The sequence below is a fragment of the Apis mellifera genome, linkage group LG15 (genome assembly GCF_003254395.2).
Source record: "Apis mellifera strain DH4 linkage group LG15, Amel_HAv3.1, whole genome shotgun sequence".
Lineage (NCBI taxonomy): Eukaryota > Metazoa > Arthropoda > Insecta > Hymenoptera > Apidae > Apis > Apis mellifera.
In genome coordinates this window covers 3,834,841-3,860,221 of record NC_037652.1, presented here as the reverse complement: position 1 = coordinate 3,860,221, position 25,381 = coordinate 3,834,841, and the positions used below count along the sequence as shown (strand labels likewise).

General features: G+C 27.7%; 4 protein-coding genes and 1 long non-coding RNA gene across 11 annotated transcripts; 2 read left to right on the top strand and 3 right to left on the bottom strand.

Annotated features, from left to right (window-relative positions):
- Positions 1-737: 737 nt before the first annotated feature.
- Positions 738-4,163, bottom strand: LOC100578561 (early growth response protein 1). The gene is made up of 2 exons (XM_006560696.3): positions 1,608-4,163; positions 738-1,405 (listed from the first exon to the last, which is right to left on the bottom strand). The coding sequence occupies exons 1-2, from the start codon at positions 2,323-2,325 to the stop codon at positions 1,128-1,130; spliced, it is 996 nt and encodes a 331-aa protein (XP_006560759.1). The 5' UTR covers positions 2,326-4,163; the 3' UTR covers positions 738-1,127.
- A 2,099-nt stretch (positions 4,164-6,262) lies between these two features.
- Positions 6,263-9,763, top strand: LOC102654646. Of its 2 annotated transcripts, XR_003306130.1 has the most exons (5): positions 6,263-6,432; positions 6,703-6,966; positions 7,624-8,005; positions 8,620-8,927; positions 9,208-9,763. It is a non-coding gene; the product is annotated as an uncharacterized LOC102654646 (long non-coding RNA). The 2 variants fall into 2 exon arrangements; XR_001705699.2 differs by lacking the exon at positions 7,624-8,005.
- A 1,672-nt stretch (positions 9,764-11,435) lies between these two features.
- On the bottom strand, positions 11,436-13,777 carry LOC100576221 (zinc finger protein 26). Of its 2 annotated transcripts, XR_003306129.1 has the most exons (6): positions 13,587-13,777; positions 13,355-13,512; positions 13,139-13,281; positions 12,310-13,067; positions 11,641-12,238; positions 11,436-11,556 (listed from the first exon to the last, which is right to left on the bottom strand). XR_003306129.1 is itself a non-coding variant. In XM_026445357.1 (5 exons), exons 1-5 carry the CDS (start codon positions 13,679-13,681, stop codon positions 11,857-11,859), a joined length of 1,536 nt encoding a protein of 511 aa, XP_026301142.1. In that variant the 5' UTR covers positions 13,682-13,777; the 3' UTR covers positions 11,602-11,856. The 2 variants fall into 2 exon arrangements, 1 of the variants encoding a protein (XP_026301142.1); XM_026445357.1 differs by lacking the exon at positions 11,436-11,556 and having other exon boundaries at positions 11,602-12,238.
- A 103-nt stretch (positions 13,778-13,880) lies between these two features.
- Positions 13,881-22,275, top strand: LOC413032 (tankyrase). Of its 5 annotated transcripts, none has more exons than XM_026445355.1 (12): positions 13,881-14,280; positions 16,895-17,210; positions 17,527-17,729; positions 17,808-18,133; positions 18,220-18,473; positions 18,555-18,888; positions 18,989-19,119; positions 19,195-19,423; positions 19,534-19,919; positions 20,001-21,061; positions 21,218-21,567; positions 21,667-22,275. In XM_026445355.1, exons 2-12 carry the CDS (start codon positions 17,018-17,020, stop codon positions 21,905-21,907), a joined length of 3,708 nt encoding a protein of 1,235 aa, XP_026301140.1. In that variant the 5' UTR covers positions 13,881-14,280; positions 16,895-17,017; the 3' UTR covers positions 21,908-22,275. The 5 variants fall into 5 exon arrangements, with proteins under 5 accessions (XP_026301140.1, XP_026301139.1, XP_016772145.1 ...); XM_016916656.2 differs by lacking the exon at positions 13,881-14,280 and having other exon boundaries at positions 16,869-17,210; positions 20,001-20,453; positions 20,535-21,061; positions 21,667-22,273; XM_026445354.1 differs by lacking the exon at positions 13,881-14,280 and having other exon boundaries at positions 16,867-17,210.
- Positions 14,280-16,609, bottom strand: LOC113219257. The gene is given in 8 exon segments (XM_026445358.1): positions 14,280-14,523; positions 14,525-14,876; positions 14,949-15,351; positions 15,427-15,620; positions 15,698-15,840; positions 15,918-16,071; positions 16,129-16,426; positions 16,497-16,609. Coding segments are annotated over 8 exon segments (1,728 nt in total). The 5' UTR covers positions 16,587-16,609; the 3' UTR covers positions 14,280-14,429.
- Positions 22,276-25,381: the final 3,106 nt, after the last annotated feature.

Genomic DNA, 25,381 nt, shown 5'->3' with positions numbered 1-25,381 from the left:
CCGACCCTCGAAACCCTCCCCACCCCGAAATCAACCGAAAACATTTATGTATGCGGCCACGAGCTGTCGTGAAGCAAGAACGTATTGCGATGGAGAGGGGGGAGAGAAAAAAACGGAAGGAGGGCAGGGATAGGCTTGCACGCGGTAACCGTCCCTTCCGGTAGGCAGAAAGGGAGCAACCCTCGATTCTATGTACCAGCCCTTCACCAGCCAGTCACCCTATGACTCGAGAACGGGGATCCTTTGATCCTCGAATTTCTGGGGTTCTGGTGACGCCATCTTGAATTTAATTGTCAGGAAAATGGTGCTGGTACCCGTGATTATTTTAATGTTGATGTACAATGTATTTGTTCGCTGTTTGATTTATTTAATATCTATCTATGGATATTTTAAAATTTCAAAAGAATGCGATTATTTTCTTCATGCCTCTTATTTGATAATTTAATTTTATCTTTATAACTAATTATAAAATTATTTGAGGAGGAAAATAACAGGGATAAATAGAAGAAATAATTCATACTAAATAAGTTGATAAGTTTTAGATTTTTGATTTGTAAATATAGAGTTTAGATTTCTAATTGGAAAGAATCGTAAAGATAAATCTTTTTCTAGTATTAAATGTTTTCTTAATTGAGATAATTAAGGAAGACGTGGATTTCGAAAATAAGAAGAAAGTTTAGACGGTTATTATTAAAAATAAATAACAATTTATTCATCGTTAAATATAGTGTATATATTATAATCTCTATGTATAAATGCCTTCGTATTGCATTGTATAATAGACTATTCGACTAGTATCGATAAAAAGGACATAGTATCAAAAATAGGAATAATCTTGACAAACATTCAATGATTCTTCATAAAACGAAGAATCAAGGCAACAATTAATGTTCAATGTTAAATGGATAGAACCGTTGTATATATGAAATATATACAAAATGTCTCAAAAATATTTAAAAAATATTCAACTCTTTTCACGAGATATAATTGCTCCAAAGATTTTATTTTTTTGGTCCCCAATTTCTTTTACACAGCCTGTGCTATTCCAGTTCAAAAAGAGAAAAAATAATGTCAATTCGCTGTAATGCGAAACGTTGCCGAGATTTTTTGAATTTCGTTCCTACGTATCACGTTGGATAGAAATACGGGAAAAATCCCATATTTTGAGGTAGAGTGTTCCCTAAACCGATCATTCCCAATGTAGCCGCTGACATCCTGTATGGATCACGATTCTCGTGGGTTCTCATGTGCTTCTTCAAGTGATCTTTCCTGCCGAAACACTTTCCACAAATTACGCAAGCGTGCGGACGAAGTCCGGTGTGGATTCTCTTGTGCCTCGTCAACTCTTCGTTCCTGGTAAACGATTTCCCGCAATCCTTCGCGTCGCATTTGAACGGTCTTTCGCCTGTGTGATCGATATAAATATTTTAACGCATCGAAAGAAGAAAAAAAAAAAGAAATTACTCGATTAATTTAAATTACGATTTAAAATTTGTTCGACTCGTTAAACTCGTCACAAATTTCCACGAAAATTCGAATAACGAACCGATCGTCGTTCCATTCATAACGTATTCGAAATGGGAAACAAAAATAGAAAGAATGCTTACCCGTGTGTATCCTGATGTGTCCCTTTAGCTGGCCGTTATTGCTGAACGCGACGTCACAGTGTTCGCACCTGAATTTTTTCGGCCGCAACTTCCTCATTTGCTTCGCGACCGCTTCCTGCCTTTGCAGCATGCCCACGGCATGCTCCACGAACGGCGCTTGCAATTCTTGCGGGAAGGTGTGCAGCACGGAGGGGAATCCGCGGTAATAGAACGGGTGGCCCGTGGTCGCTGTTGTCGAGGCGGTTGGCAACAATGATGGGACCATAACGGGATCCAGCCACGGGCCGTCAGAGCGCAGGGAATCGGGCTCGTTCGTGCCCTGAAGATAATCGATCGAGCGATGCGGCGCATCGAGCAACGAGCGGCCGTTCAAACGCGATGGAGATTCGGCGGGGTTCGAAACAGCGGCGGAGGGCAGGGGATAGTCGGAATCTTTCGACGACTCCAGGCTTTCTGAAATCCTGCTCTCGTCCTCCGCTTTTGACGATGAGCTGCTCGTCGTTCTGACGGAGGAATCGCTCTTCCTTCTTCTCCGCCTTTCGGAGGAGGGGGACGAGGCCGGGATCGAGTCGACGCGATCCTCTTGTTTCGCATTGGTAGGCGATCGATCCTCCTTGATGGAATCTTCTTGCCCCTCGATCCTGTTTTCTTCCGTCGTTTTGCTCGCATCACGATTGTCCCACGGCCTGAAGAAACTTGTGTCCTTGTCCTCGAACATATTCCTCCCGCTGTCGAAGTGGTGGTACACTTTGCAGCAACAACAGTATTCGCGGCTCGCATCTATTCCACCAAATTTCAAAGTGTCTTTCGTTTCTTCTCCCCGACGAATGATTGTTTAAAAGGCTTCACGAGATAAGGCAAGCGAGATTCAACTATATACACGAGAAGAAGCTACACACGATCGGCAGATTACACTCACCACGAGCAAAGCTCACCCCAGAGTTATATAGCAACGACGGTGCCCACCCTCCAGCCCGGATTGGGTCGTTCCACCGAGGAAGGATGGAGGCACTCGCCCCTGCCACCAGGCGAGGGAGGAAGGGGCACCCTTTCTAGTCGGTAAGGGCGAAGGTAGGTTTTAGGAGGGCCGGTCGAGGGCCACGCGATACGCAGCCCCTTTTGTCGGGGATTAATCGGTCGCCACGGCCGCGCGGGGCTGTTTGCCCTTTTGTCACGAATGACGAGCCGATGGTATCGCGGGGATAGAAAAGGAGAACGTGGACAGAGATATTGAGGCAGGGGTCGCCCCGGCTCTCGCCCTCTCGATCAGCCCTCCTCTAATATTTTTCTTGATCTTGGCGGTTTAGTTCGTCCGCTTGCACTCTTTTTAACATTTTTCTTTTTTTTTTTTGCAGGATTGACGTTGCATATTTTGTACGACGAAGACGAGTCTCGATTAAAGGAACAACGTTTTCGTTCTCTTGATAGATTTCTCTTTTAATCTCTATTCGAATAGATAGTCTTTTTTTTTGAGTTTGGTTTCGTGCGATTGGGGAAAATTTTGAATTATATTTCGATCGAATTTTATAGAATTTTGTACTTGAATAGTAGTATATTAAACAAGGATCGAAAATTTATGTAAAAAATATATGGAACAGAAATGAAATTGAATAATCCAACATATGACGAAATTTTGTTGTAAATTTTAATCAAACGATACTCATCGAGAATAATTCGAATTTGATAATCGATTCCAATGTAGAAATGAGTGATCAAGATAAGTTAAAAAAATTTGTTTTTTTTTTATCGGTAGAGATATAAAACCGAATGCCTCTAAAAGATTTTCTCTGCTCCCCAATTAATAAAATTATTCAAAGAGAAATGTCATAGAATATTTGTTAAAAAATATATTTGATACTTTTATGTTTTATCATAATTCCAAACAAAATTTTTTCTCAAATTATTTGTCAATCAAAAAGATTCTTGTTCTTCAAATTCGAAATTCATTCCTCTGGACGTGCAATCGAGCTTTTCGATATCGTCGCGTGACAGGAAGCAAGGATAAATAATTTATACGATGGCCGATCCGATCGAAGCGGCGAGGTAGGCACTTTAAACACAATGAAAATGGGACAGTCTGGTAACGTCGTGATCTCTATGGGATGTATTCTGCAGAAGTTACGAGGGTGGAGCTCTGCAAAAGCGTTTCGTTGATTTATTGTAACACTCGAGGTTGAGCTACCCTTCGCGAGAACGAGCCATCGGCCTCCGTTGCCACCTATTTTCCCTCCAAATCCCCGTCTCTCTCTTCCGCTCGTAGAACCTTTCGTCCATCCCTTCTGTCCTCGAAAATACGATACAAAATCAGCTTTCAGACACCATCGATACAGAGAACAACCTTTCTTTCGTGGTACTCGTCACAAAATCATCGCCGAATATCCATTTTCGATACGTCACCGATTTTATTATTTTTAAACGATTACTTTGCATACGTTTAATCAACGATTGTTCAATGGTAATTAGGAGGAAAGAAATCTCGAAAACACGTCGATTAATATAGAATAGAATATTTAAAAAGAGTAGGAACGTATATTATAAATTTTTCGAAATTTTTTGGGGAACAAGAATGACTGTGAAAAATTGTAGAAAAAAATTGGAAAAAGAAAGAAGAATAATGAGAAAGTGAAAAGAGGACGTGTGATATTAAAAGAAAAGTCTTATTGCGTTTATTTTTGGTGAAAAGTTGATTTAATTTTGTGTTAACAAATTAATTTGTTGTTATTGTTATTTATTTTTCAATAAATTTCTAAATTTTATAAAAAATGTAACATATAATCTTCTTCTAAATTCATTAATTTGACTTTAAATTCATTAGTTTAATTATAGAAGAATATAGTAGGACCTCGAAAGATTGTATATAAAAATATATTATTGATATTATGTATTGTTTTTATTATTTTAAATAAATAGATACTTCTAGAAATAAATTTTGTATAGCTTATGTGTTGTATTTATAATACATGTATATAAAGTAATCCATGGAAGAATGTTAACGATTCAAATAAATTTCAAATCAAAATTTATTTTATTTGGCATAATGAATTAGTCAAATATTCATTTTATATTTATTTAATGATACTTTTTTTTATATTTCATATCAAATTTTATTAATTTATCCTGCCAAAACAAAAAATTGTATAATTTATCAATTATTTGATTTAATGAATAAATCAAATAATTCATAATAAATAAATATTTGCATTATAAGGTTGTATAATTATAATTGAAAGTTATAATTTCTGGATTATTATTATTTATTATAGTTACAGTTAAGAAATTTGTATAGCATATTTGAACAAGTATGTTTGTAAAAGATTACGCGTATGAACAAGTAAATATTTAGTTGACATAGAACATTTTTTTATACGTTTCAGCCTTGACGATTCATTTGAAATAACTTTCTTCCAACCGATAGACAAAGAAATATCATTTTAAAATTTAAATTTTTCAAATGGATTCAATTTCATTCAGTCAAACGTACTTTTTCTTTCTAGAGAAAAGAAAATCTTTTTTAAATTCCCAAAATTTATTTCTTAATGATTATAATTAATAATTATAATCTTTAGTCAACGAATATAATATTTCATATTTATATCGATAAATTTGAAGAAACAAATAAAAAATTAGAGAAAAAAGAATAAATTTTTATTTTGATATGCTCTATAGAATCAATAGAATCTATAGAATTATTGAAAAATAAAAATTTTTAAAAATAGGAAAGAAATAAAAAAATTCTATTAACAGAAAATAAACCATGATATAAATAAATTGCATAAAATTCGTACAACAATTTCTCAAAATCGAAAAATTTGAAAAAGAAGTATTGCAAAAATTCCTTTTTCAAATGTCAGAAATGTAGTATGTTCAGTAAGAAAACAAGATAACTTTCTTCGTTGAGAAAACGCAAGCATTCTGTCGCAATTTTGATGGATCAGCCGAATTCAAACAAGAATCCCTCAATCTGTCTTATTTTTCAATCTGAACGTCATAACAACGACTTGTAGCGAGAAAATCTCTAAATGGTTTCGTTGTAAAATTTGTCCTCGACTTAATATTGATTGAATAATCATTTTTATAATATTTTCTTTATTATAAAAAATATTATATACATTATATTTTTGATTTTATAAATATAATATTTTTTTTAATAACTGGAATTTTTCATTATATTCTGAACTGTATTGTGTACTGAATATAAAAATCAAGAGAAATATCTTGAAAATATAAAAAATTATATATAGTTGTAACTATAGATAAAGATATACTGATTTGAATAATTTTTTTAATAATTCCTTATAGTTCCAATTATGCATATCTTTTTATTATCATTTTATATAAATTTATTTTTTTTATATTTGAAGAATATGTAATGTAATGATAATAATTGATATAAATATTAATAATATAATAATATATCATAAAAAATCAAACGAATCAACTCTAGCCAAATTAGTCATTGATTTTTATAGAATACTAAAATATTAACTACTAAAATATTTTGATATTAAGAAACTTTCCGAAATATAAATTTAATCATTTTGAGTGATTCGATTTTGAACGATCGCGCGCATAAATGAATTATAGGAATAAAAACCTAACAAATATAAATATCCCTAATAATAGATAGATATTAATTGATTGTTCTAGTTAAATAACCTCAATTCAAAACAAAAAACTTTGTGATTTATAAATGTTTTAATTTTTTTTTTTAAAGTTTAAATATTGTATTTAAAGATAGATTAAAAGAAATTATTAAAAAAAAAAGAGAAAAAATTAGCAAAATGAAATATTTGCAAAGTTTATGAAATAAGTTTTCATAATATAGGTAACTACTATTCATTTGGAATTTCACAATTAATTTAATAATAATTCGTAATAATAATAAACAACATTCTTTTATATAATAACATTTTTATAAAAACAATATTTATTTAACATTATCTTAAATATTTAATCAAAATTGTTTAATTTTATCTTTGTAAAATAATCTTCAAAAATGATACATTCTTAATGTAAAATACAAACGAATCTATATATAGATATATCTATATATAGATTGCCTTACTATACATATACATATATATTTTTTTTATAGAAATTTCATATTTGAATTGAATGAGCCTGAAGAAGTCAATCATTCGATAAAAAAAATATGAAATAAAAAAACATTGCCATGCCACATACCTCGTCAGATGTATTTGTACCGCTGTCAAAAGCATATGACTGATCGATTGATATAGATTCTTATTTCAATTTTTCGAAATTGTAATTTTTCCCCCAAAAATGTGTTTTTGAACTGGAATGTCAACCACACGTGGGCGATTAAAGTTGACTGATTATCTATTCGAACAATATAAAGGTAAATTTTTGATCAGTTAAAATGATCATCGATCATTTATTCACTATTCTCAATTAGTCTAGATTTATATCTGCGAAACTAATTAAAATTTACAAAAATAATATAAAAATTTGATAAAAATAGGCTAAATAAAAATAAACTAGATAAAATAATAACACAAAATAGAAATGATTTTTAAAAATTATTAACAATCATAATCTTGTAGATATGTATAAAAAAAGTAATTTAATTGTTTAAATTAAAGCTCTCTTAAAATAGAATTAAATCATCCCATCATAAATAATATCATTTTAAAAGTTTATTATAATTACAAAAAATCATTTATTATAAAGTTTTGAAACAAATCAAATTTTTATTGTTTCTAATATTTCTAAGAAAAATAAAATAAATAATATTTACTATAAACAAACAATTAATATTAGAAAATTACAAAGATCTTTTCTATTTTGATTTAGTTTCCATTAATCATATATAGCAAAAGTAATAATATAAATAATTAAAATAATCCTAATAATTCTAAATTAATGCAAACAACATTTAATTAGTTGATCAAAAGTATACATACTTCCTTACAGAAATTATATTTTTATGACATTACTCGATGACCTAATAATTTGCAAATAATACAAACAAATTGACTTTTTTTTATTATTTCAGATAAATAGAAATCAATCCTCATAATTCTCTAATATAATCACAGAAAGAAAACAACCATATCCATATTATTAAGAATTTAATTAAAAATGAAAGATCGGTTAAAGAGAAAGACTGGTTCACAAAATTCACACGTCAAGCGTTTCGCCACGATACGTTGTATGCAATTCTGCTTGCTATACGGTTGGATGAGTGTCCATGAGTTTCCATGAGGGTTGAAGCCGTGGCAAGCCCCATAATAGCCCTCGAGCGAATCCCACCCTCCCCTATGAACAGAAAAGCTTCGAAAGTGTGCACAACCGCAAAGTCGCCGCCCCTTGCATGGCGGGCCGAAATTTGATTATGCCCCTTCCACGTGAATGAATCCAACGGGATTCATCGCTTGGTATCCGTCGATGATTTATGCTGCATCTCCTTCTTTTTTTTCTTTTATATTCCCTTACCATGCCGACAAGTTGTCTTTGTCATTGTTTGCCGATGAAACCGCACGCGTACTGTACTAAAAATCACTGTTCAGAATCTTTGAAAATTAGGAAATTTCATTTCAAATATATTATGGAGAATAATGATAATTTGGAAAGTTTAATTTGGAATAAGATATTTTTATTTATTGTAATTGTTATTGGTATGACAATTTAGAAAAATTTAATAAGAATTTATTAATTGAAGCGGGTAATCGAATTTCAAATATGAAAGCAAACATTTAAATTTTAACCAGATATTACAATCTTAAACAAAAGCAAAATCACAAATATTATAATTATAATTATAATTAATTCTAAATATAGATATTGAAATTGATTTTACATGCATTAAAATTTTTGCATATCCTATAAATATAAGAATATAGAATTAAAATTGTATATATATTGTAAATATAAATGTATTGTAAATAATCAAGAATATTGAAATTATAAGATATAATAGCAAATCTTGCAATCTCAGTTGTAATTTCAAACAATCAATTTATAATTGACTTTTTGACTTTTCTTGTTGCAGGATGAAACAAGAACACAAACTTCAAGTCTGTTCCGATTCTTTTTGATCATGGTCATGGTTTATCTTGTCAGCTATTAATCAAAAGGACCAGGAATTTCCACGCGAGTGGTTTCTTCATTGAAGAGAGGATACGGGATAGATAGATTCTATAAAAGATCATTCTGCCAGATGGCCCGTGCCCGCAACGAACAGAGAATCTCTTCGTTTCTTTTTTTCATTTTTCTCTTTCTCAACTTTTCTTTTTGTCCATGGTATAACCATAATGCAACGTTTTTCACGGTTTTCTATCTCAAGATGTATGTACACATGTATGTATACATATTCTATATTTTCATAATATTTTTTTTTTCTATGTAAAAATTTGGACATATATCCTTTATAATCAATTATATTTTATATAATTACATTTTAAATTAAATGAATATTTAATTTATGTACAGATTTTTCTAAAGAATGTACAGAATATTTCTATTTTATAGTTTCTTTTAAAATAGTTTTTCTATTATTATTTTTTATTTTCTTTATTTTAATTACAAGAAATATAATGAAATTTTATGTAAATATAAATATTTTATTTTATCATTTCAGATTTCTAATATCTTTACTTGCATCTAAAAAAATGGAAATTATAAAACACAATAATATATAATTATAAATTTGATCATCGAATCATTTATCAATTTTAAAAAAGAATTTTATATGTTTGTTAAAAACATAATAAGTAACATAAAAAATAATAACTGCAAAGTATTGTCGACACTTTAACATTATAAACAATATTCATTTATATCATGAATAATCGGAAAGAAATCCTAACTGCGAATACTGATTATCATGTTTGATGGCAGAACAACCTTTTGCCGAAAAGTATTTGATGAAACATGGCGTGCAAATTTAACAGTGGGATATCCCTTTTCAATATTTCTTTATTGATGCTTTCATAGTTATGTTCCAATACTTTTGTGAAAATATAACTGCGTGAAATATTATAAATACAGAACAAATCGATCATATCAATAATGATGTCAAAATTTCGCGGCCATAGAAGCATAAAATTTGATCTGATGAAATAATAATTCTACTAAATATTTAGAATTTATCTTACATATATTTACCAATTAAAATTTTTTATTGCATTTAAAATTAACAGAAAATAATAAATAACAGAAAATATAAAAAATAATAAATTAATTTGATTATACAATTGTAAAATTTAAATATTGGATTTTTAATTTTTAATATTTAATAATATTTAATTTTTTATATTTAAGTATTAAGTTTTGTATAAATTTTTAATATTAAACTTGAAAATAAGATTCTTAATTTTAAATTGTTTTATATATGTTGAATAATTTAAAATATAAATTTTTTAAATTTCATCAAGATTAATTCATTGATACAAATTTTTTATAATATTTAAAAACTTTTATTTTTACCATATTAATAATCTCTGATAGAATTAAAATATGCTTGATTATTTTATATTAATTTTTTTTATATTTTATATTTTCTTTAAGAAAAATTTAATTCTAATAATCAACAAATATAACAACCCTGAAGAATGCTTTTGAATTTTATTTTTAAGCAAAAACGAATTAAAATATATTTCATATCTCTTTTCTATACAAGAATTTCTAATCGTTCACGGGAAATCATACGATTTGTCACGCAACAGCCTTCACCAACCTTAATTTTCACGGAACTTGAAGAGAAATGCATCCATACAAAATTTACTATTTAGCTACTGTGGAAAACCATAACGAATTTATAGAGTACTTTTCTTTAACTCAATGATACCTGGTCAACTATCGTCCCACATTATATCATTTATGGAACGTCACTAAATATGTATGTGAATATACATTTTTAGTTCTAATATGAATTAAAATACGTTTGTATTTTTTTTTATTATTATTAATTTTTATAAATTTAAAATATTTCTAAAAGTTTTTGATTATAAATTTTATAATATACAATAAAAGACAATAATACAAAATAGTTTTCACTATTGAAAATATACTATTGAATATAAAAAATCCAAAATAATAAATAAAAATTTGATAATTCAAATAGAATCTTCTATTTTATTTATTTTTTAAAAAATGTTTTTCTTTACATGCGATCCAATATATTCATTCTAACTTTCTTAATGCAAAAAAATGCCTTTAAGCTACGTTATACCAAGAACTAGTCAAAAGAATGTACTTGACTCGAGAAAAGTCAAAGATCGACAATAGGAGAACACGAGCCACGCCCAAGTGCCGATGATCGAGCGCAACAAAACGATCCGATTTTGTTCGGGATGTAGAGAAAACAGCGGCAGCACATGAATGGAAGTAGTAAAGGTGTTGGCTGAGGTACAAGCAGTTCTCCGTTTTTCACAAGTAAATTTGACGTTAGCTAAATAAATACATTGAAGCCGGCTACGTTTGAAGTGGTTCTCGTTGACAGGATAACTATGAACATCGATGCGATTGTTCCGTCATGGATAGTCGGCTTCTTTTCAAGATTCGCTCTCGTTTGCCCTCGTTTCTTTCTCTCTTTTTCTTTCTCATTCTACTATCGTTGTCAAAAAATGTTGAATGTTCCTTTCAAAAAAATCAAGATCATTCCACGCATGTTCTTGATCAATCTTCTTCATCAATTTCGAGTGCCAATTTAAAGAAATCTGCTTGCTATTATTTTCATTTTTTGATTTTTGCAATAATTTTAAAAAAACATTATTAAACATTATAACATATATATTGATAAAGATATTTCTTTTTTACACTTGTAATTAAAATTTATGTTTCATTTCGTTTGCTTTATGTAGATTCAATGAAAATAATTTTTTTTTTTATAATATCTTAATAATCAAATCCACTCTTTCTTTTAAGTTTTTCAAAGATATATTTATTTGTAAAAAAAGTGCTCATCGTTTTACAACTATTACAGTCACTGAAATAAAACCAAATTAATTATTTGACAAAAAAGAGAAACAAAATAATTATTTAAGAATTTAATAATTTTATCTAAACATACATAATTTTTCTCTGCCTCGTCATTGGCTACAAATGCCAATAAAATTAAACAAATTTGTACACGTTATACAATGGTTTCCGCATATAGGAACCTTACCGATTAAATAATGTCGCTATAAGCGTGAAAATACATGAATATTATAATATTCAATTTGACACAGCCGGGAATCAAAGAATTATATTTGCATAAACATTATTTTACTAAATTAATTATAATCTACGATTCACCGTGTGTTTTTAAATGTATTTTTAAAGTAGTTCTATTAATGAAAGCTTTAGAACATACGGGACAAGAATGTGCACGAGATAAGTGATATTTTAAATGTTCATTGAGTTGTATGCTTGTTTTAAATAATTTTTTACAAATATTACATTTGTGTTCCTCTTCACTATCTTCTTCCAAATGAGTTCTAGTATGTTTATCTACTTCACCAACATTATCAAATTCCATAGAACATACTCTACAACTGAACTTTACAGCTCGAAGAATACCTATTTGACTACCAGTTAATGGATTAGGTACTGGAAATATACTGTTAGTACTATCCCCAATACTACATCTTAATCCTTCTTTCTTTTTATGGGAACTTATATGATTCCTGTAAGAATAGAATATTTTTAGATTACAATTAAAAAAAACATGAGATATTTTAATTTTCATAAAAACTACCTGTAGGCTTGTTCATTTCTAAAAGTAATATTACAACTGACACAACGATAATCCTGTTGCATTTGTTGTGTTAAAGATGGAGCAGTTACTTGCAAAATTGTGTTCTGTAATTTTATTGTAGGATGGACAATTAAATAATGCTGTCTAACATCTTCCTTAAGTTCAAATGTTTCTGTACATGTATGACACTTATAAGGATACAATGGATCTGTGCTAACATGTAATCTTATATGCTTATCATAAGTTACTTGTGAACTACATTCAGTTTGGCACATATCACATATAAAATGAGTTTTAGTATGAAGATATAAAGATTGTGAAGATGAAAAAGTTTTATGACATATTGTACAAATATTTTTCTCTTCTTGATTATCATTCTTTTTCATTATATAATATTTATCACAGTGTTCACATTGAAATGCTGGTTTTGAATCATAAATAGATTTTTTTAATTTACATCCACCCTTTGCACAAATTGCCTTTCTATTAAATTTTTTTAGAGATTGATCTCTTTGACTCATATTATTCATATTTTCTGAAAACTGTTGACTTCCTTTTATTAGTTGTGCCAATATTTTAAGTTTTTTTGATCTTGGACATGGTTTCCCATATATTTTATCTATTTGTATTGTTAAACAATATGATTTTTTTCCTATTTTTGCTTTTGAGTACAATTCAGGTTTTATATGAGCAGATCCATTTAATGATATTTTATCAGAAGATATATCTATTTTATCTTGTTCATTTATTTTATCAGCCTGTAACATATTTCTTTATTAATTCATTAAGTGATATACATAGAATTTAAAAGAAAAATAAAATTATTTACATTTTCTATTAATTGAATACAAGGGCTTTGTGGTGGAGTTACTAAACTTTGCGAATCATTATCTAATTTTTTTTGTTTTGACGGTGGAGTTTTAGGTGACTCAGTTTCAGATTCATTTTCAATTTTACGTTTTTTTTGATCATCTATCATAAAGAATATATTTTCATTAATATATATATTGAAAAAATTGAAAAATCTAATTATTGTTATACATACCATCTACTTTATCAAAAATAGTTGGAATAGCATTAGAAACCAGCTCTTTTAAATCATTAAAACTCGTTTTGTCAAAATGCAATTCACAAAGATAAATTAACTTATTACTTTCAGTATTTTCGATCAATTGACAATTTTTTAACCATTCATTCCTTTGACTGGAAACATAAATATAAAATCATAAATATATAACTAAACCTAATAAAATAATAATAAATACATAAATACTCACTCTATTTCTTCAGGAAAACGGAATAATAAAATATCTTTTCCGTTGATTTTTGTATTTTCATTTGAAAGACAACCGTGTGCTTCACAGGTTAACATTTTATTGGTAAAAAATTTCTTTTAAACAAATATAATTTTTCATAAAAAAAATAATAATAAATTCAATAAATAAAAACAAAATTGTATATATAAATTATAACCTAAAATTTGAAAATTTTATACAAATATTGTAGCTAATATTTGAAAACCAAAAATTCACAAAAATGATAAGAAATAAATATTATTTAATAAATAGAAACCAATTACATTTAAAAAGAGATAATAATAATAATAGTTATATTACACAATGTAAACGGCTACAGATTAATTGGATGAATGAAATTTAACCAATCACGTTTTTCTCATGCTGCTTGTCATAGTTTATATACATCGATTGGTTATCTTTTTATGCAACTGATCTCTTAACATTTATTATATTACATTTTGGAACAAGATCACGCAAATCTATCTGAAAAAAGAAATTTATAAAAATGGATTGATATGTAATTTTTACATAAATTGAGTAAAAATAAATAATACTTGCAATTCTTGATTTGATTCTTCTGTATCTTTCAAATAAGTATATATAATTATTCTAAGTAGTTAAAAATTGGGATTGTCATTAACTGAATTGAATTGAAAACCGATTGAAAAAACATGTAAGAAAAACAAACTATTGTAAAGATAGAATTTAATTTAACATGTACATATTTTATAAATTAAATACATTCTTTCCAACTATTTTCATGTCTACTTTTTCTTAATTGTATTGCATTGCATTCTTCTAACCTTGAATTATTAAATTAAATTAAAACAAAAAATTTAATACATCTGCAATTTTGCAAGAAAAATTATCAAAAACTTCTTTCATTACAACATCTATATTCACTACTTATAGTTTAAATGTTAAAATTTTTTGGTATTATGTTTTTTCTATTCGGAGTAGATGTAGCATTTTTATCTAAAAAGACAAAATATTTATGCTTAATTACTAACACATTAATTGCTTCTTTTGTAAATATATATAAACCTTTGAAATAATGTCTTCTTAAATCATTAATAGAAAATAATCTAGAATATTTTGGGGAAATTTTCATTTTATTAGGAGAATTTCTTTTATAAATTAATAATTGTCTTTGAGGAGATTTGTAATTTGTTGTAGTATTTTCTTTATTATCATTAAATTGATATCTTGATTTTTTAAATGAATCAAAAGAATTACATTTATATCTTTTAAATAAATGTTTATATTTCTCTGAAAAATGAATTCCCTATAAGAATTATAGATTTTATTTATGAATATTGTTTATTTTATAAAAAATAATACCTTTTATTGGAGAGATTAATATCTTTTTTGATATTTCCTCATCATTTATATAATTATCAGTAAAAAAATTAAATTTTGATGAAGTTAAAATTGTTTTTAGATTTATAAAGGATAAAAAATCTTTATTTAATTCTTTATATAATGTATAGTTTATACTTTTCTCTTGTAAACTATATTTGATATCACTTAAGCTATTAGAAATTTCTGTTATAAGATTTTGAAATGTTTTTTCCATGCACTTAATTGTTTCACAATATTCAATTATTTTTGGATTCCAATGTGATATGTCTGATAACTTATTTTCTTTTAAATAATATTGTAGTTGTTTTAATACTTGATCAATAATTGATAATAGAACATGAAATACTAAGCATCCATTTGTATATAATTCATTATTATTACTCTTTAAATAAAATATATTATGAATTATTTATATATATAACTTTTTAATATTAAATAGTCTAATTATATTTTTTACCTGAATATTATTATTTAAACATAGTGAAAGTATTCCATTATTTATTTTTGGAAGATTTTTTCCATCAAAGAATTTAAAATAACGTAAATTTAAAATTAAATCATATAATGTATTACTAAGAATTTTTAATTTTTGTAGTTTCATATTTTTTTGCTTTAAAAATTTAATATTTTGATCAATACTTTTTTTCCATACTGCAAATTAAATTCAGATATATTATAATTTAATTTTTAAATTGATTATCCATTAATATAAATTATTAAATACAAACAATTTATAATTTCTGCATCATCAAGATTTGTTAATCGGTTTGCTATTAATGGATTGACTGAAAATATAGATATTAACTTTTCTATATTTTCTTTTACTTCAAAGATAGCAGTTTGAACTTTTGTTAAATCAGTAGATCTACATCTAAAAAGTTTTTTATATAAAACACATATTTAAATACATGTATAATTTTTGAAATATTAAATAAAAATATGTTTTACTGCATATAATATTCAAAGGATTTTAAATTTAATTTTATATTTTCATGAAATTTAGAAATAGTATTATTCCTTTTTGTATTTATTATATTAAAATATGTTTGAGTTATGTATTTGTTATCACCAATATTAGGAGCTCGTAACAATTGTATTTGACCTATAAAAAATTAATTACTAATATATAATAAAATATTATACTACTCATTTTTTTTACATTTATTAATAATATAAGCTCTTAAGCTAATTTCTGATATTTTCCACATAAGAATTAAAATTTTTCTTCCTCCTGCTTGCAATAAATGAGACATAATTATTGGTGGAAAATTTATATCTGGATTTTCAGTTGCTAAAATTTTTAAATATTCTGTTATTTCTATACGATATTTTTTTTCATCCATTTTATTTAAAAGTGGCCATATGACCATTTTTTGAAAGCGTGTTGCATTATGTACAGATAACAAATAATGAGAAATATGAATAAAACCTAAAGTATTTGGTTTATTAAACATTTCCTACAAAAACTTTATTACATTAAAAATACTAATTATATATCATAAATAAATTTAATTTTGATTATAATACCTTATTAAAATTTTTTTTACATTCATAAGATGCAGGCACAACTTGCATAAGTAAAAATACATTTTTATAAAAGGATTCATTAATCTCCATAGTTTTTTATTTTTTTAATTAAATTATTTTGTAACTTTATATATAATAATTCTACTGTTATCTTTATGAATCAGACAAGTTCTCCTAAAGGATATTAGGAAAAAAATATTTGTATACAAAGTACAAGTTCATAATTGTATATGTAAGAATATATATATGAATACATATAAATATAATAAATCTCAAATATATAACAAGAGAAAGTCTATTAAGTAGTCATAATAAGAAGTACTGTTTACACTTATAGCTCTATATCTTAGTTCTAATGGAATTACTTCAACGAATTTTTAAAAAATGAGCATTTCTAGGTATAAGGCGGCGCCACTGGATTGTACCATAGCAACTCATCTCGGTGTCGTCGTGAAAGCTTTCAACACTATGAGTCAGTGAAGTGTATCTGTCGGACAGTGGCGTGAAAATGGCGGTGTAAAATGGCAGGACGTAGATCGACGTTGACAAATGCCGATTCCCTGTCGGGATCTGGAAACACTGATCCTTTGAGGGAATTATTTGAAGCATGTAAAACTGGAGACCTTACGAGGGTGAAGGCGTTGGTTACACCGAAGACGGTCAATGCTCGAGACACTGCCGGACGCAAGTCCACCCCCCTGCATTTTGCAGCTGGTAAGAATAATTTCTGCATCAGCTTTTTTTTTTCTTCTGCATTGACAAAATTAAATAAATAATTATTTTTCTTGTTTTATTATCTACAATTGAAAATATAGAAATTTATTCTCATGTCATGAATACAAAACAATTTAAACACTTAGTTTTCAATGTTGTCATTTTATAATTCAAATAATAATTTTTTGAATTTAATTATATTTATAACAAACCAAAATATATTTTTTAATATTATATAATTATTATAATAGATATTATATTTCTCATAGCATTTTAGAATTTATTTAAGTACTCATTTTCTATTTTTAATACACAGGTTATGGTAGGATAGATGTAGTAGAATTTCTGCTTTCTGCTGGAGCATCTATTCAAGCACGTGATGATGGAGGTTTACATCCCTTACATAATGCTTGTTCTTTTGGACATTCTGATGTTGTAAGACTTCTCTTAGAAGCAGGAGCTAATCCTAACACTAGAGATAATTGGAATTATACTCCTTTGCACGAAGCTGCAATTAAAGTATGATTTTTTTTATCTGATTTATTATTTCTTATCTATTTTTTTTATAGTAATTTTATTAAATTTTAATTATTTTAGGGTAAAATAGATGTTTGTATTGCTCTGCTACAACATGGAGCAGATGCTAATATAAGAAATACAGAAGGAAAAACAGCATTAGAATTGGCAGATCCTGCAACCAAACCAGTATTAACAGGAGAATATAAAAAAGATGAATTGTTGGAAGCAGCAAGATCTGGAAATGAAGAACGCCTTTTACAACTTTTAAATCCATTGAATGTAAATTGTCATGCAAGTGATGGCAGAAGATCTACTCCATTGCATTTAGCTGCTGGATACAATAGATCTAGACTAGTGCAGATTTTATTACAAAATGGTGCAGATGTACATGCAAAAGATAAAGGGTAAATTCTTGTAGTTATAATATATATTCTATGATAATTATTAAAAGTTGATATAAAATAATTGGTTTATAATAATGATGTTATAGAGGTCTTGTTCCACTTCACAATGCTTGTTCATATGGTCACTTTGAAGTGACTGAAGCACTCCTTAAACACGGTGCAGCGGTTAATGCCAGCGATTTATGGGCATTTACTCCATTACATGAAGCTGCTAGCAAATCCAGAGTCGAGGTGTGCTCATTACTTTTAAGTGAGGGTGCCGATCCGACTCAATTAAACTGCCATAGTAAAAGCGCCATTGATGTAGCCCCAACATTGGAATTACAAGAAAGATTGGCATGTATGTTTTCTATGTATATTAAGACTATTCTTCTAGAAAAACACACAGAACATGATTTTGTTAGATACACTTTAATTGTAGACGAATACAAGGGACACTGCCTCTTGGATGCCTGCAGGCAGGCAGATCTTACTAAATTAAAAAAATATCTGTCCCCAGAAGTTGTAAACTTTAAACACCCATATACTAGGGATACACCACTGCACTGTGCCGTTGCATCTCCTTATCCCAAGAGAAAACAAGTAATAGAATCTTTAATTAGGAAAAATGCTGCCTTAAATGAGAAAAATAAAGACTTTCTTACACCTCTTCATGTTGCTACTGATCATTCTCATTATGATGCAATGGATGTGCTACTTAGACATAATGCAAAAGTCAATGCTTTAGATGGATTAGGGCAAACTGCACTACACAGGTACCGTGAATTGTCTAGTCTTGTCTTTAAAGTTTTTTATTTTTTTATTTTATGAAAAAAGATGTAATTTCCTTACTTAAAAATATTGTTGCATAAACAGGTGTGTTAGAGAAGACAATGTGCAAGCTTGCAGAATATTGTTATCATACAATGTTGATCCATCTATAGTATCACTTCAGGGCTATACTGCAGCACAAGTAGCTGCAGAAAATGTCCTTAAAATATTACAAGGTTCGAAACTAATTCATTTTAGATACAAAGACTTTTCAACCGAAGAATGTTTCTGTTCTTATTTTTGTTTTATAGACCCACCAAGTGGGACAGACGATGCGGAAGCACAGTTGTTAGAAGCAAGTAAATCTGGTGATTTAGCAGCAGTAGAAAGAATTTTACGTACGAATCCATTGGCTGTTAATTGTCGTGACTTAGATGGTCGACACTCCACACCGCTGCATTTTGCAGCGGGATTTAATAGAGTGCCCGTAGTCGAATATTTATTAGCACATGGAGCAGATGTACACGCCAAAGATAAAGGGTTAGCAGTTTATTATATAATTTATAAAAATCAATTATAATTTAATTATAAATATTATTTATAAAAATTCAAAAATTAATTAAAACAAATTTTTAATCTCATATATTTAGTGGACTTGTTCCTTTACACAATGCCTGCTCTTATGGTCATTACGAAGTAACGGAATTGTTAGTAAAACATGGTGCATCAGTGAATGTTGCGGATTTATGGAAATTTACTCCACTTCACGAAGCTGCTGCTAAAGGAAAATATGAAATAGTTCGTTTATTACTAAGACACGGAGCAGATGCGACTAAAAAAAATAGAGATGGTGCAACACCTTTAGATTTGGTAAGAGATGGTGACCAAGATGTAGCCGATTTATTACGAGGGAATAGTGCACTTTTAGATGCAGCAAAAAAAGGAAATTTAGCGAGAGTGCAACGACTTGTTACACAAGATAATATTAATTGCAGAGATGCACAAGGTCGTAATAGTACTCCATTACACTTAGCTGGTAAGTTTCATTTATTTTTAAATTCTTCATTCTCTTTTGGTATTAGTTTATATATAATTTAATCTGCTTATATTTTAATAGCGGGATACAATAATTTGGAAGTAGCCGAATTTTTGCTTGAACGTGGAGCAGACGTAAATGCTCAAGATAAAGGAGGATTGATTCCTTTGCATAATGCTTCGAGTTATGGTCATTTAGATATAGCTGCATTACTTATTAAATATAATACTGTAGTAAACGCTACTGACAAATGGGGCTTTACACCACTTCATGAAGCAGCTCAGAAAGGCAGGACGCAGTTATGTGCTCTTCTTTTGGCTCACGGTGCGGATCCTTTTTCAAAAAACCAAGAAGGACAAACTCCTTTAGATCTTGCTAGTGCTGATGATGTAAGATGCTTATTGCAAGATGCTATGGCTTCACAACAAGTAGTACCATCGATACCATCTGGTAATAATGGCGTTGGAGTTGCCATTAATTTAAATAATAATGGTAATAATACTATTAATAGTAGACCGCCCAGTATCGTTGCGGGTAAATATGTTTCAATGATTAAAATTATATTTTTATATTTACATATTTTATATTTTATTATTGAAAATTGTTTATTATTAGTTCCAGTTACACCACCACCATCACTTACTCAAGAAACTGTAATTATGCCTTCTGGTACAGCTATGACTTTATGCGTACCACTTGCAAGACCATCTTCTTGTTTGAGTCCAATGCCACCATCAGAAATATGTTCTGAAAGGGATTCCAAAGATTCTAAAGATAATTCAAATATCACAACTGTGGCTGGTTTTCTTCAAAGTCTCAGTTTAGAACATTTATTAGAATTATTCGAACGTGAACAAATTACATTAGATATATTAGCAGAGATGGGTCACGAGGATTTAAAACAAGTTGGAGTATCTGCATATGGTTATAGACACAAATTAATCAAAGGCATGGAAAAACTTCTAAACACGACTGCTGGTACTCCTTGGCAACCGACTATTACGCCAGGAACATTGTTGGTAGACTTATTAGCAGAGGATAAAGAATTTTTAGCTGTAGAAGAAGAAATGCAAAGTACAATTAGACAACATAGAGATAATGGTCATTCTGGTGGTATATTTTCTCGATATAATATAGTTAGGGTATGTTTTAAATTAAATTATAATATTGTTTATTTATAATCTATATAATATTATATTTTATTAAATATAAAATATTAATAATATTAATAATAGTAATATAATAATAATATAATAGTAATAATAGTAATGATCAGCTTATGATTTTTTTCGAAATAGATACAAAAAGTGCAAAATCGTAAATTATGGGAACGTTATGCGCATAGAAGACAAGAAGTAGCTGAAGAAGTTGGTGCAGCAGCACCTTCTTCTCCAAGTACTGGATCTAGAACTACTCCTGGATCGAGTTTACCACAAGCAAATGAGAGAATGTTATTTCATGGTAGTCCATTTATTAATGCCATTGTTCAAAAGGGTTTCGATGAACGACATGCGTATATTGGCGGTATGTTTGGCGCTGGAATTTATTTTGCTGAACATAGTAGTAAAAGTAATCAATATGTATACGGAATATGTGGTGGTACTGGTTGTCCTGCTCATAAAGATCGAAGTTGTTATATTTGTCACAGGTCAGTTGTTTATATAAAAATAAGTAACAATTTTTATTATTTCTGAATTATTTAATTTTGATCATTATTCTTTAAATTTTTATTATATAATATTTATAGACATTTATTACTTTGTCGTGTCACACTGGGAAAGTCATTTCTGCAATTCTCTGCAATGAAAATGGCTCATGCACCACCCGGACATCATAGTGTAATGGGTAGACCATCTCAAGGTGGTTTAGCTTTCCCCGAATATGTTGTCTATAGAGGTGAACAAGCATATCCCGAATATCTTATTACATACCAAATAGCAAGACCTCAACAAGAAAATGGTGGAAACGAAAGTGTCGAAGAACGGTGATCAGAAGAGTCTAGCCCAGCGGCAAGATTACGAAGTCTTTGTTGCTGCCAAAGACCTCGAACGTGTAACACTCTATCTTGAATCTGGTTAAAACAAATTATGATTTCATTTTGGAATCAATTCTTCCATTTTTTATCTTCTTTAAGTGAAATAGAGAAAATAATTCGAATGAATCTATAATACAGTGATAGGTGAATTTCAATGATATACGTGGACTAGTCAATAAGTAAATTATTTCCCTTAAAAAAAAAAAAAATAAATTTATTTATTTATTTATTTATTTTTATGAGAAAATATTTAAATTTAGTTTTCTTTCTTTAAAAAATTCGCATCCAATTTCATTTCGCGTTAAGATGATTTTCATATTAATATACATGATTTTTATGTGATCATATCTTTTTTTTTTTTTTTTCAAAAAAATACATAAAAATCGAACAAATGATAAAAACATTAGGAATAATTTTTTATCAAGAATTTTACAGCATATATCTCAAATTTAGATATATTTGTTATGCTTATATAATATACAATTAAATTAATACTTATATTAAAAATAATATTGTCAATACAGCTAGTAACAATTCCATATCTTTTTTAAAAAAAAATGGGGAAAGATAACTTATTTATTGAGTAACCTACGTATATATATCGAATCTATTCATTTAATATTGAAAAAAAAGAAGACAATTGATAGGATATTTAATTTTTAGCATTTATTTTGTGATAATATACTGGTCTAATTCGACCATGCAATCATATACATGCCTGATTATTGATGTATATTGACTGCAGTGTACATATATCAGTATGAATTAGAATATCGAAGACCAGCATGATTTTTTATGTAAATTTATGTGTCGATGAACGTATGTTTATCTTTATAATGTTACATATGAAACAATGTTTTAATTATCACATCTATTTGTCAGTTGATTCCAGTGTGATATAAAATATCTTTAAAAAATCATATAAGTTTAATGAAAAAAAAAGATATAATATTTCTATATCTCTGTCAATTTTGAAGTAAATAATTATGCTGGTTAAAGCAATTACTTCAATTACATGCGTTATAGGTAAAGTCTGTAAACAAATATTTAATTTGTAAATAAGTAAAAATACGTTATATATATATATATATATATATATATATATATATATATATAAGTTTTCAGAATAATATAATTATGAGCACAATTTATAGAATGGAGTCAATTTATTGATGAAGTTACGTGTGTATGTGAAAAAATATCTTTCTAATATCAAGACGAATTAATTGAATCGAATTACAGATGACTCCGTTCACGATAGATTAATTAAAATAATTAATACAACGAATGGTATTATATTTAGTATTCAAATCGCACAGAAATCTTCGTTTCATCACATAAAATTCAATTCAAATTTTCACTTTAAATTGAATTTTGGACTTTACCTTTAACATGTACATATATAATATGTATGCGAGTATTTTATATATTCGGTTGATATTTCGGACATAGAATAAATTCATTCGTGTTATCGACATTATCAACAGGGTTCCTATAAGCTCATAATAATTTCGAATACTGTATATAAATATATATTTTATTGTACGTACATTTTTTCTTTTCCACGATACACATCGATGATATTCGCGTTTTTATTATTTCTTTACCTATAAGTTTGGATTTTCTTTCTCAGGTGATGAATAATATATGTTATATTTTTTTGTTCAATTTTTATAGCAAGTATATATTTTGATTTCTTAAAATACACAACGAAACCACTCTTTTCTTGTACGTCTATGATCGTATAAACATTAAAATTAAAAATAAAATCGAAATATTTTAATGTCAATATTATTAATACCAATATATATTGATTAAATAAATTAATCAATATATCATGATTTTATATATTTTATATATAATATATAAAAGAAAGAAATGAATTTAATATTCTAATAAATAGAAAGGCATTCTTATTATTTATTGCTAAATTGATCTCTTTAGGTAATAAAAAAAATCCTGCTTCGATTGATATTATTCTTATGTTTGTGTTCAATATGAAGATATTTCATAATAAAAAAGAAAAAAAGAAATATACAAATTTAAAATGTGAAGTACAAGAAAATAGATGTTTTTTACGGTATCCGGACACACTCTTAATAATTATTTAGGTGACGGTTTTATTTATGGGTATATATACTGAATATGTGTTCGATAAAAAGTGCTCAAGAAACTGATGCAACAAATCAACAGTTGTTAATCCTGCGATCTTACACGAAGACATGAAGTAATCAAGTATTGTAAACTAACATATGAAGTAATTTTGTTCTTGTATTTACTGTATTCGACAGTCAATGAGCGTATTTAATTATTATGCTTTGACTGTAAAAAGATAGACTGATTCTAAGAAAGAAAAAAATGTTACATGTTTTACTGTTACATCGATTTTATATTTTTTTTTTTCTTCGTTTTCGCTTTATTTTTTATTTTAAATTTAAAAAATATATATATTTACGTTTAAATAAACGTAAATCATAAAAAAATATGCAAAAGAAAATAATTGAGAGAAAAATATCAAATTAAATGATTTTTTTTTGTATAGACATTTTAAATGTATCAAATTTTTATTTCTAATGTTGTCACTTGTGACAACAGACTTAATGGAGCAAGCTACAGAATAATACAAAGTTTTATATTGAAGAAAGTTTTACACTGTAGCTGAGTGTCGTATTACCAAAAGAGCTCATTTATACTTATGTTTATATATATTGCAATGAAAAAATAATTTTATTTTAATTATTAAATAATTCGTATACATTTTTTAACAAGTTATACGTCATAGACGCTTTTATTTTATCAAGAATATAAGGTAATACTATGTTTCTAATTATGTTTATATGTTATTTTTAAACCCTTCTTATTCTTATGACAAATAATGTAAATTATATTTTACAAATTTTATAATATAAACAAACAAAATCTTAGTTTGTTTTATGATTCATGATTTTTGAATCATAGATTTAGATCATATTTCTATAGTTTCGAAAAATATTTTGAATACATTTAAATATGGCAACAAAATATCTATTATATCGATTCTACGTTATAAAACGATACGACAAATAAATAAAATATGTTTTCATGTAATATATGTATCATACTTTTATGGTACATGTATTATTCTATTCTTATATTTTTCTAAATAATGTAAACTTAACATTTGGTACCATGTTTAGACATTTTTAACAATATAAATTTTATTATAAATTCAAATTCTAAGTAATATATAATAAATTATCAAATATAAAATAAAAATTTTTATGACAAAATAATGGAAAAAGTAAAATCTAAATATCTATTATAATATTATAAGTTTAATATTATATTCAAAAACATGTTTCAAGAAATTATCTAGCACATTCAGATAACATAAAATAGAACGATAGACATGATTTATTATTATTAATATTATTAAATTTTATTTTTA

Bases quoted from the DNA above. Each gene is read 5' to 3' on its own strand.
- LOC100576221 (XM_026445357.1), bottom strand. From the start codon at position 13,681: ATGTTAACCTGTGAAGCACACGGTTGTCTTTCAAATGAAAATACAAAA. The intron at 13,513-13,586 runs GTGAGTATTTAT...TTATGTTTCCAG, and splicing joins CGTTTTCCTGAAGAAATAGA to TCAAAGGAATGAATGGTTAA. The intron at 13,068-13,138 runs GTAAATAATTTT...AATATGTTACAG, and splicing joins GTATTCAATTAATAGAAAAT to GCTGATAAAATAAATGAACA.
- LOC100578561 (XM_006560696.3), bottom strand. From the start codon at position 2,325: ATGTTCGAGGACAAGGACACAAGTTTCTTCAGGCCGTGGGACAATCGT. The intron at 1,406-1,607 runs GTAAGCATTCTT...TCGATCACACAG, and splicing joins ACACATCAGGATACACACGG to GCGAAAGACCGTTCAAATGC.
- LOC413032 (XM_026445355.1), top strand. From the start codon at position 17,018: ATGGCAGGACGTAGATCGACGTTGACAAATGCCGATTCCCTGTCGGGA. The intron at 17,211-17,526 runs GTAAGAATAATT...TTTAATACACAG, and splicing joins CCCCCTGCATTTTGCAGCTG to GTTATGGTAGGATAGATGTA. The intron at 21,568-21,666 runs GTCAGTTGTTTA...TAATATTTATAG, and splicing joins AGTTGTTATATTTGTCACAG to ACATTTATTACTTTGTCGTG.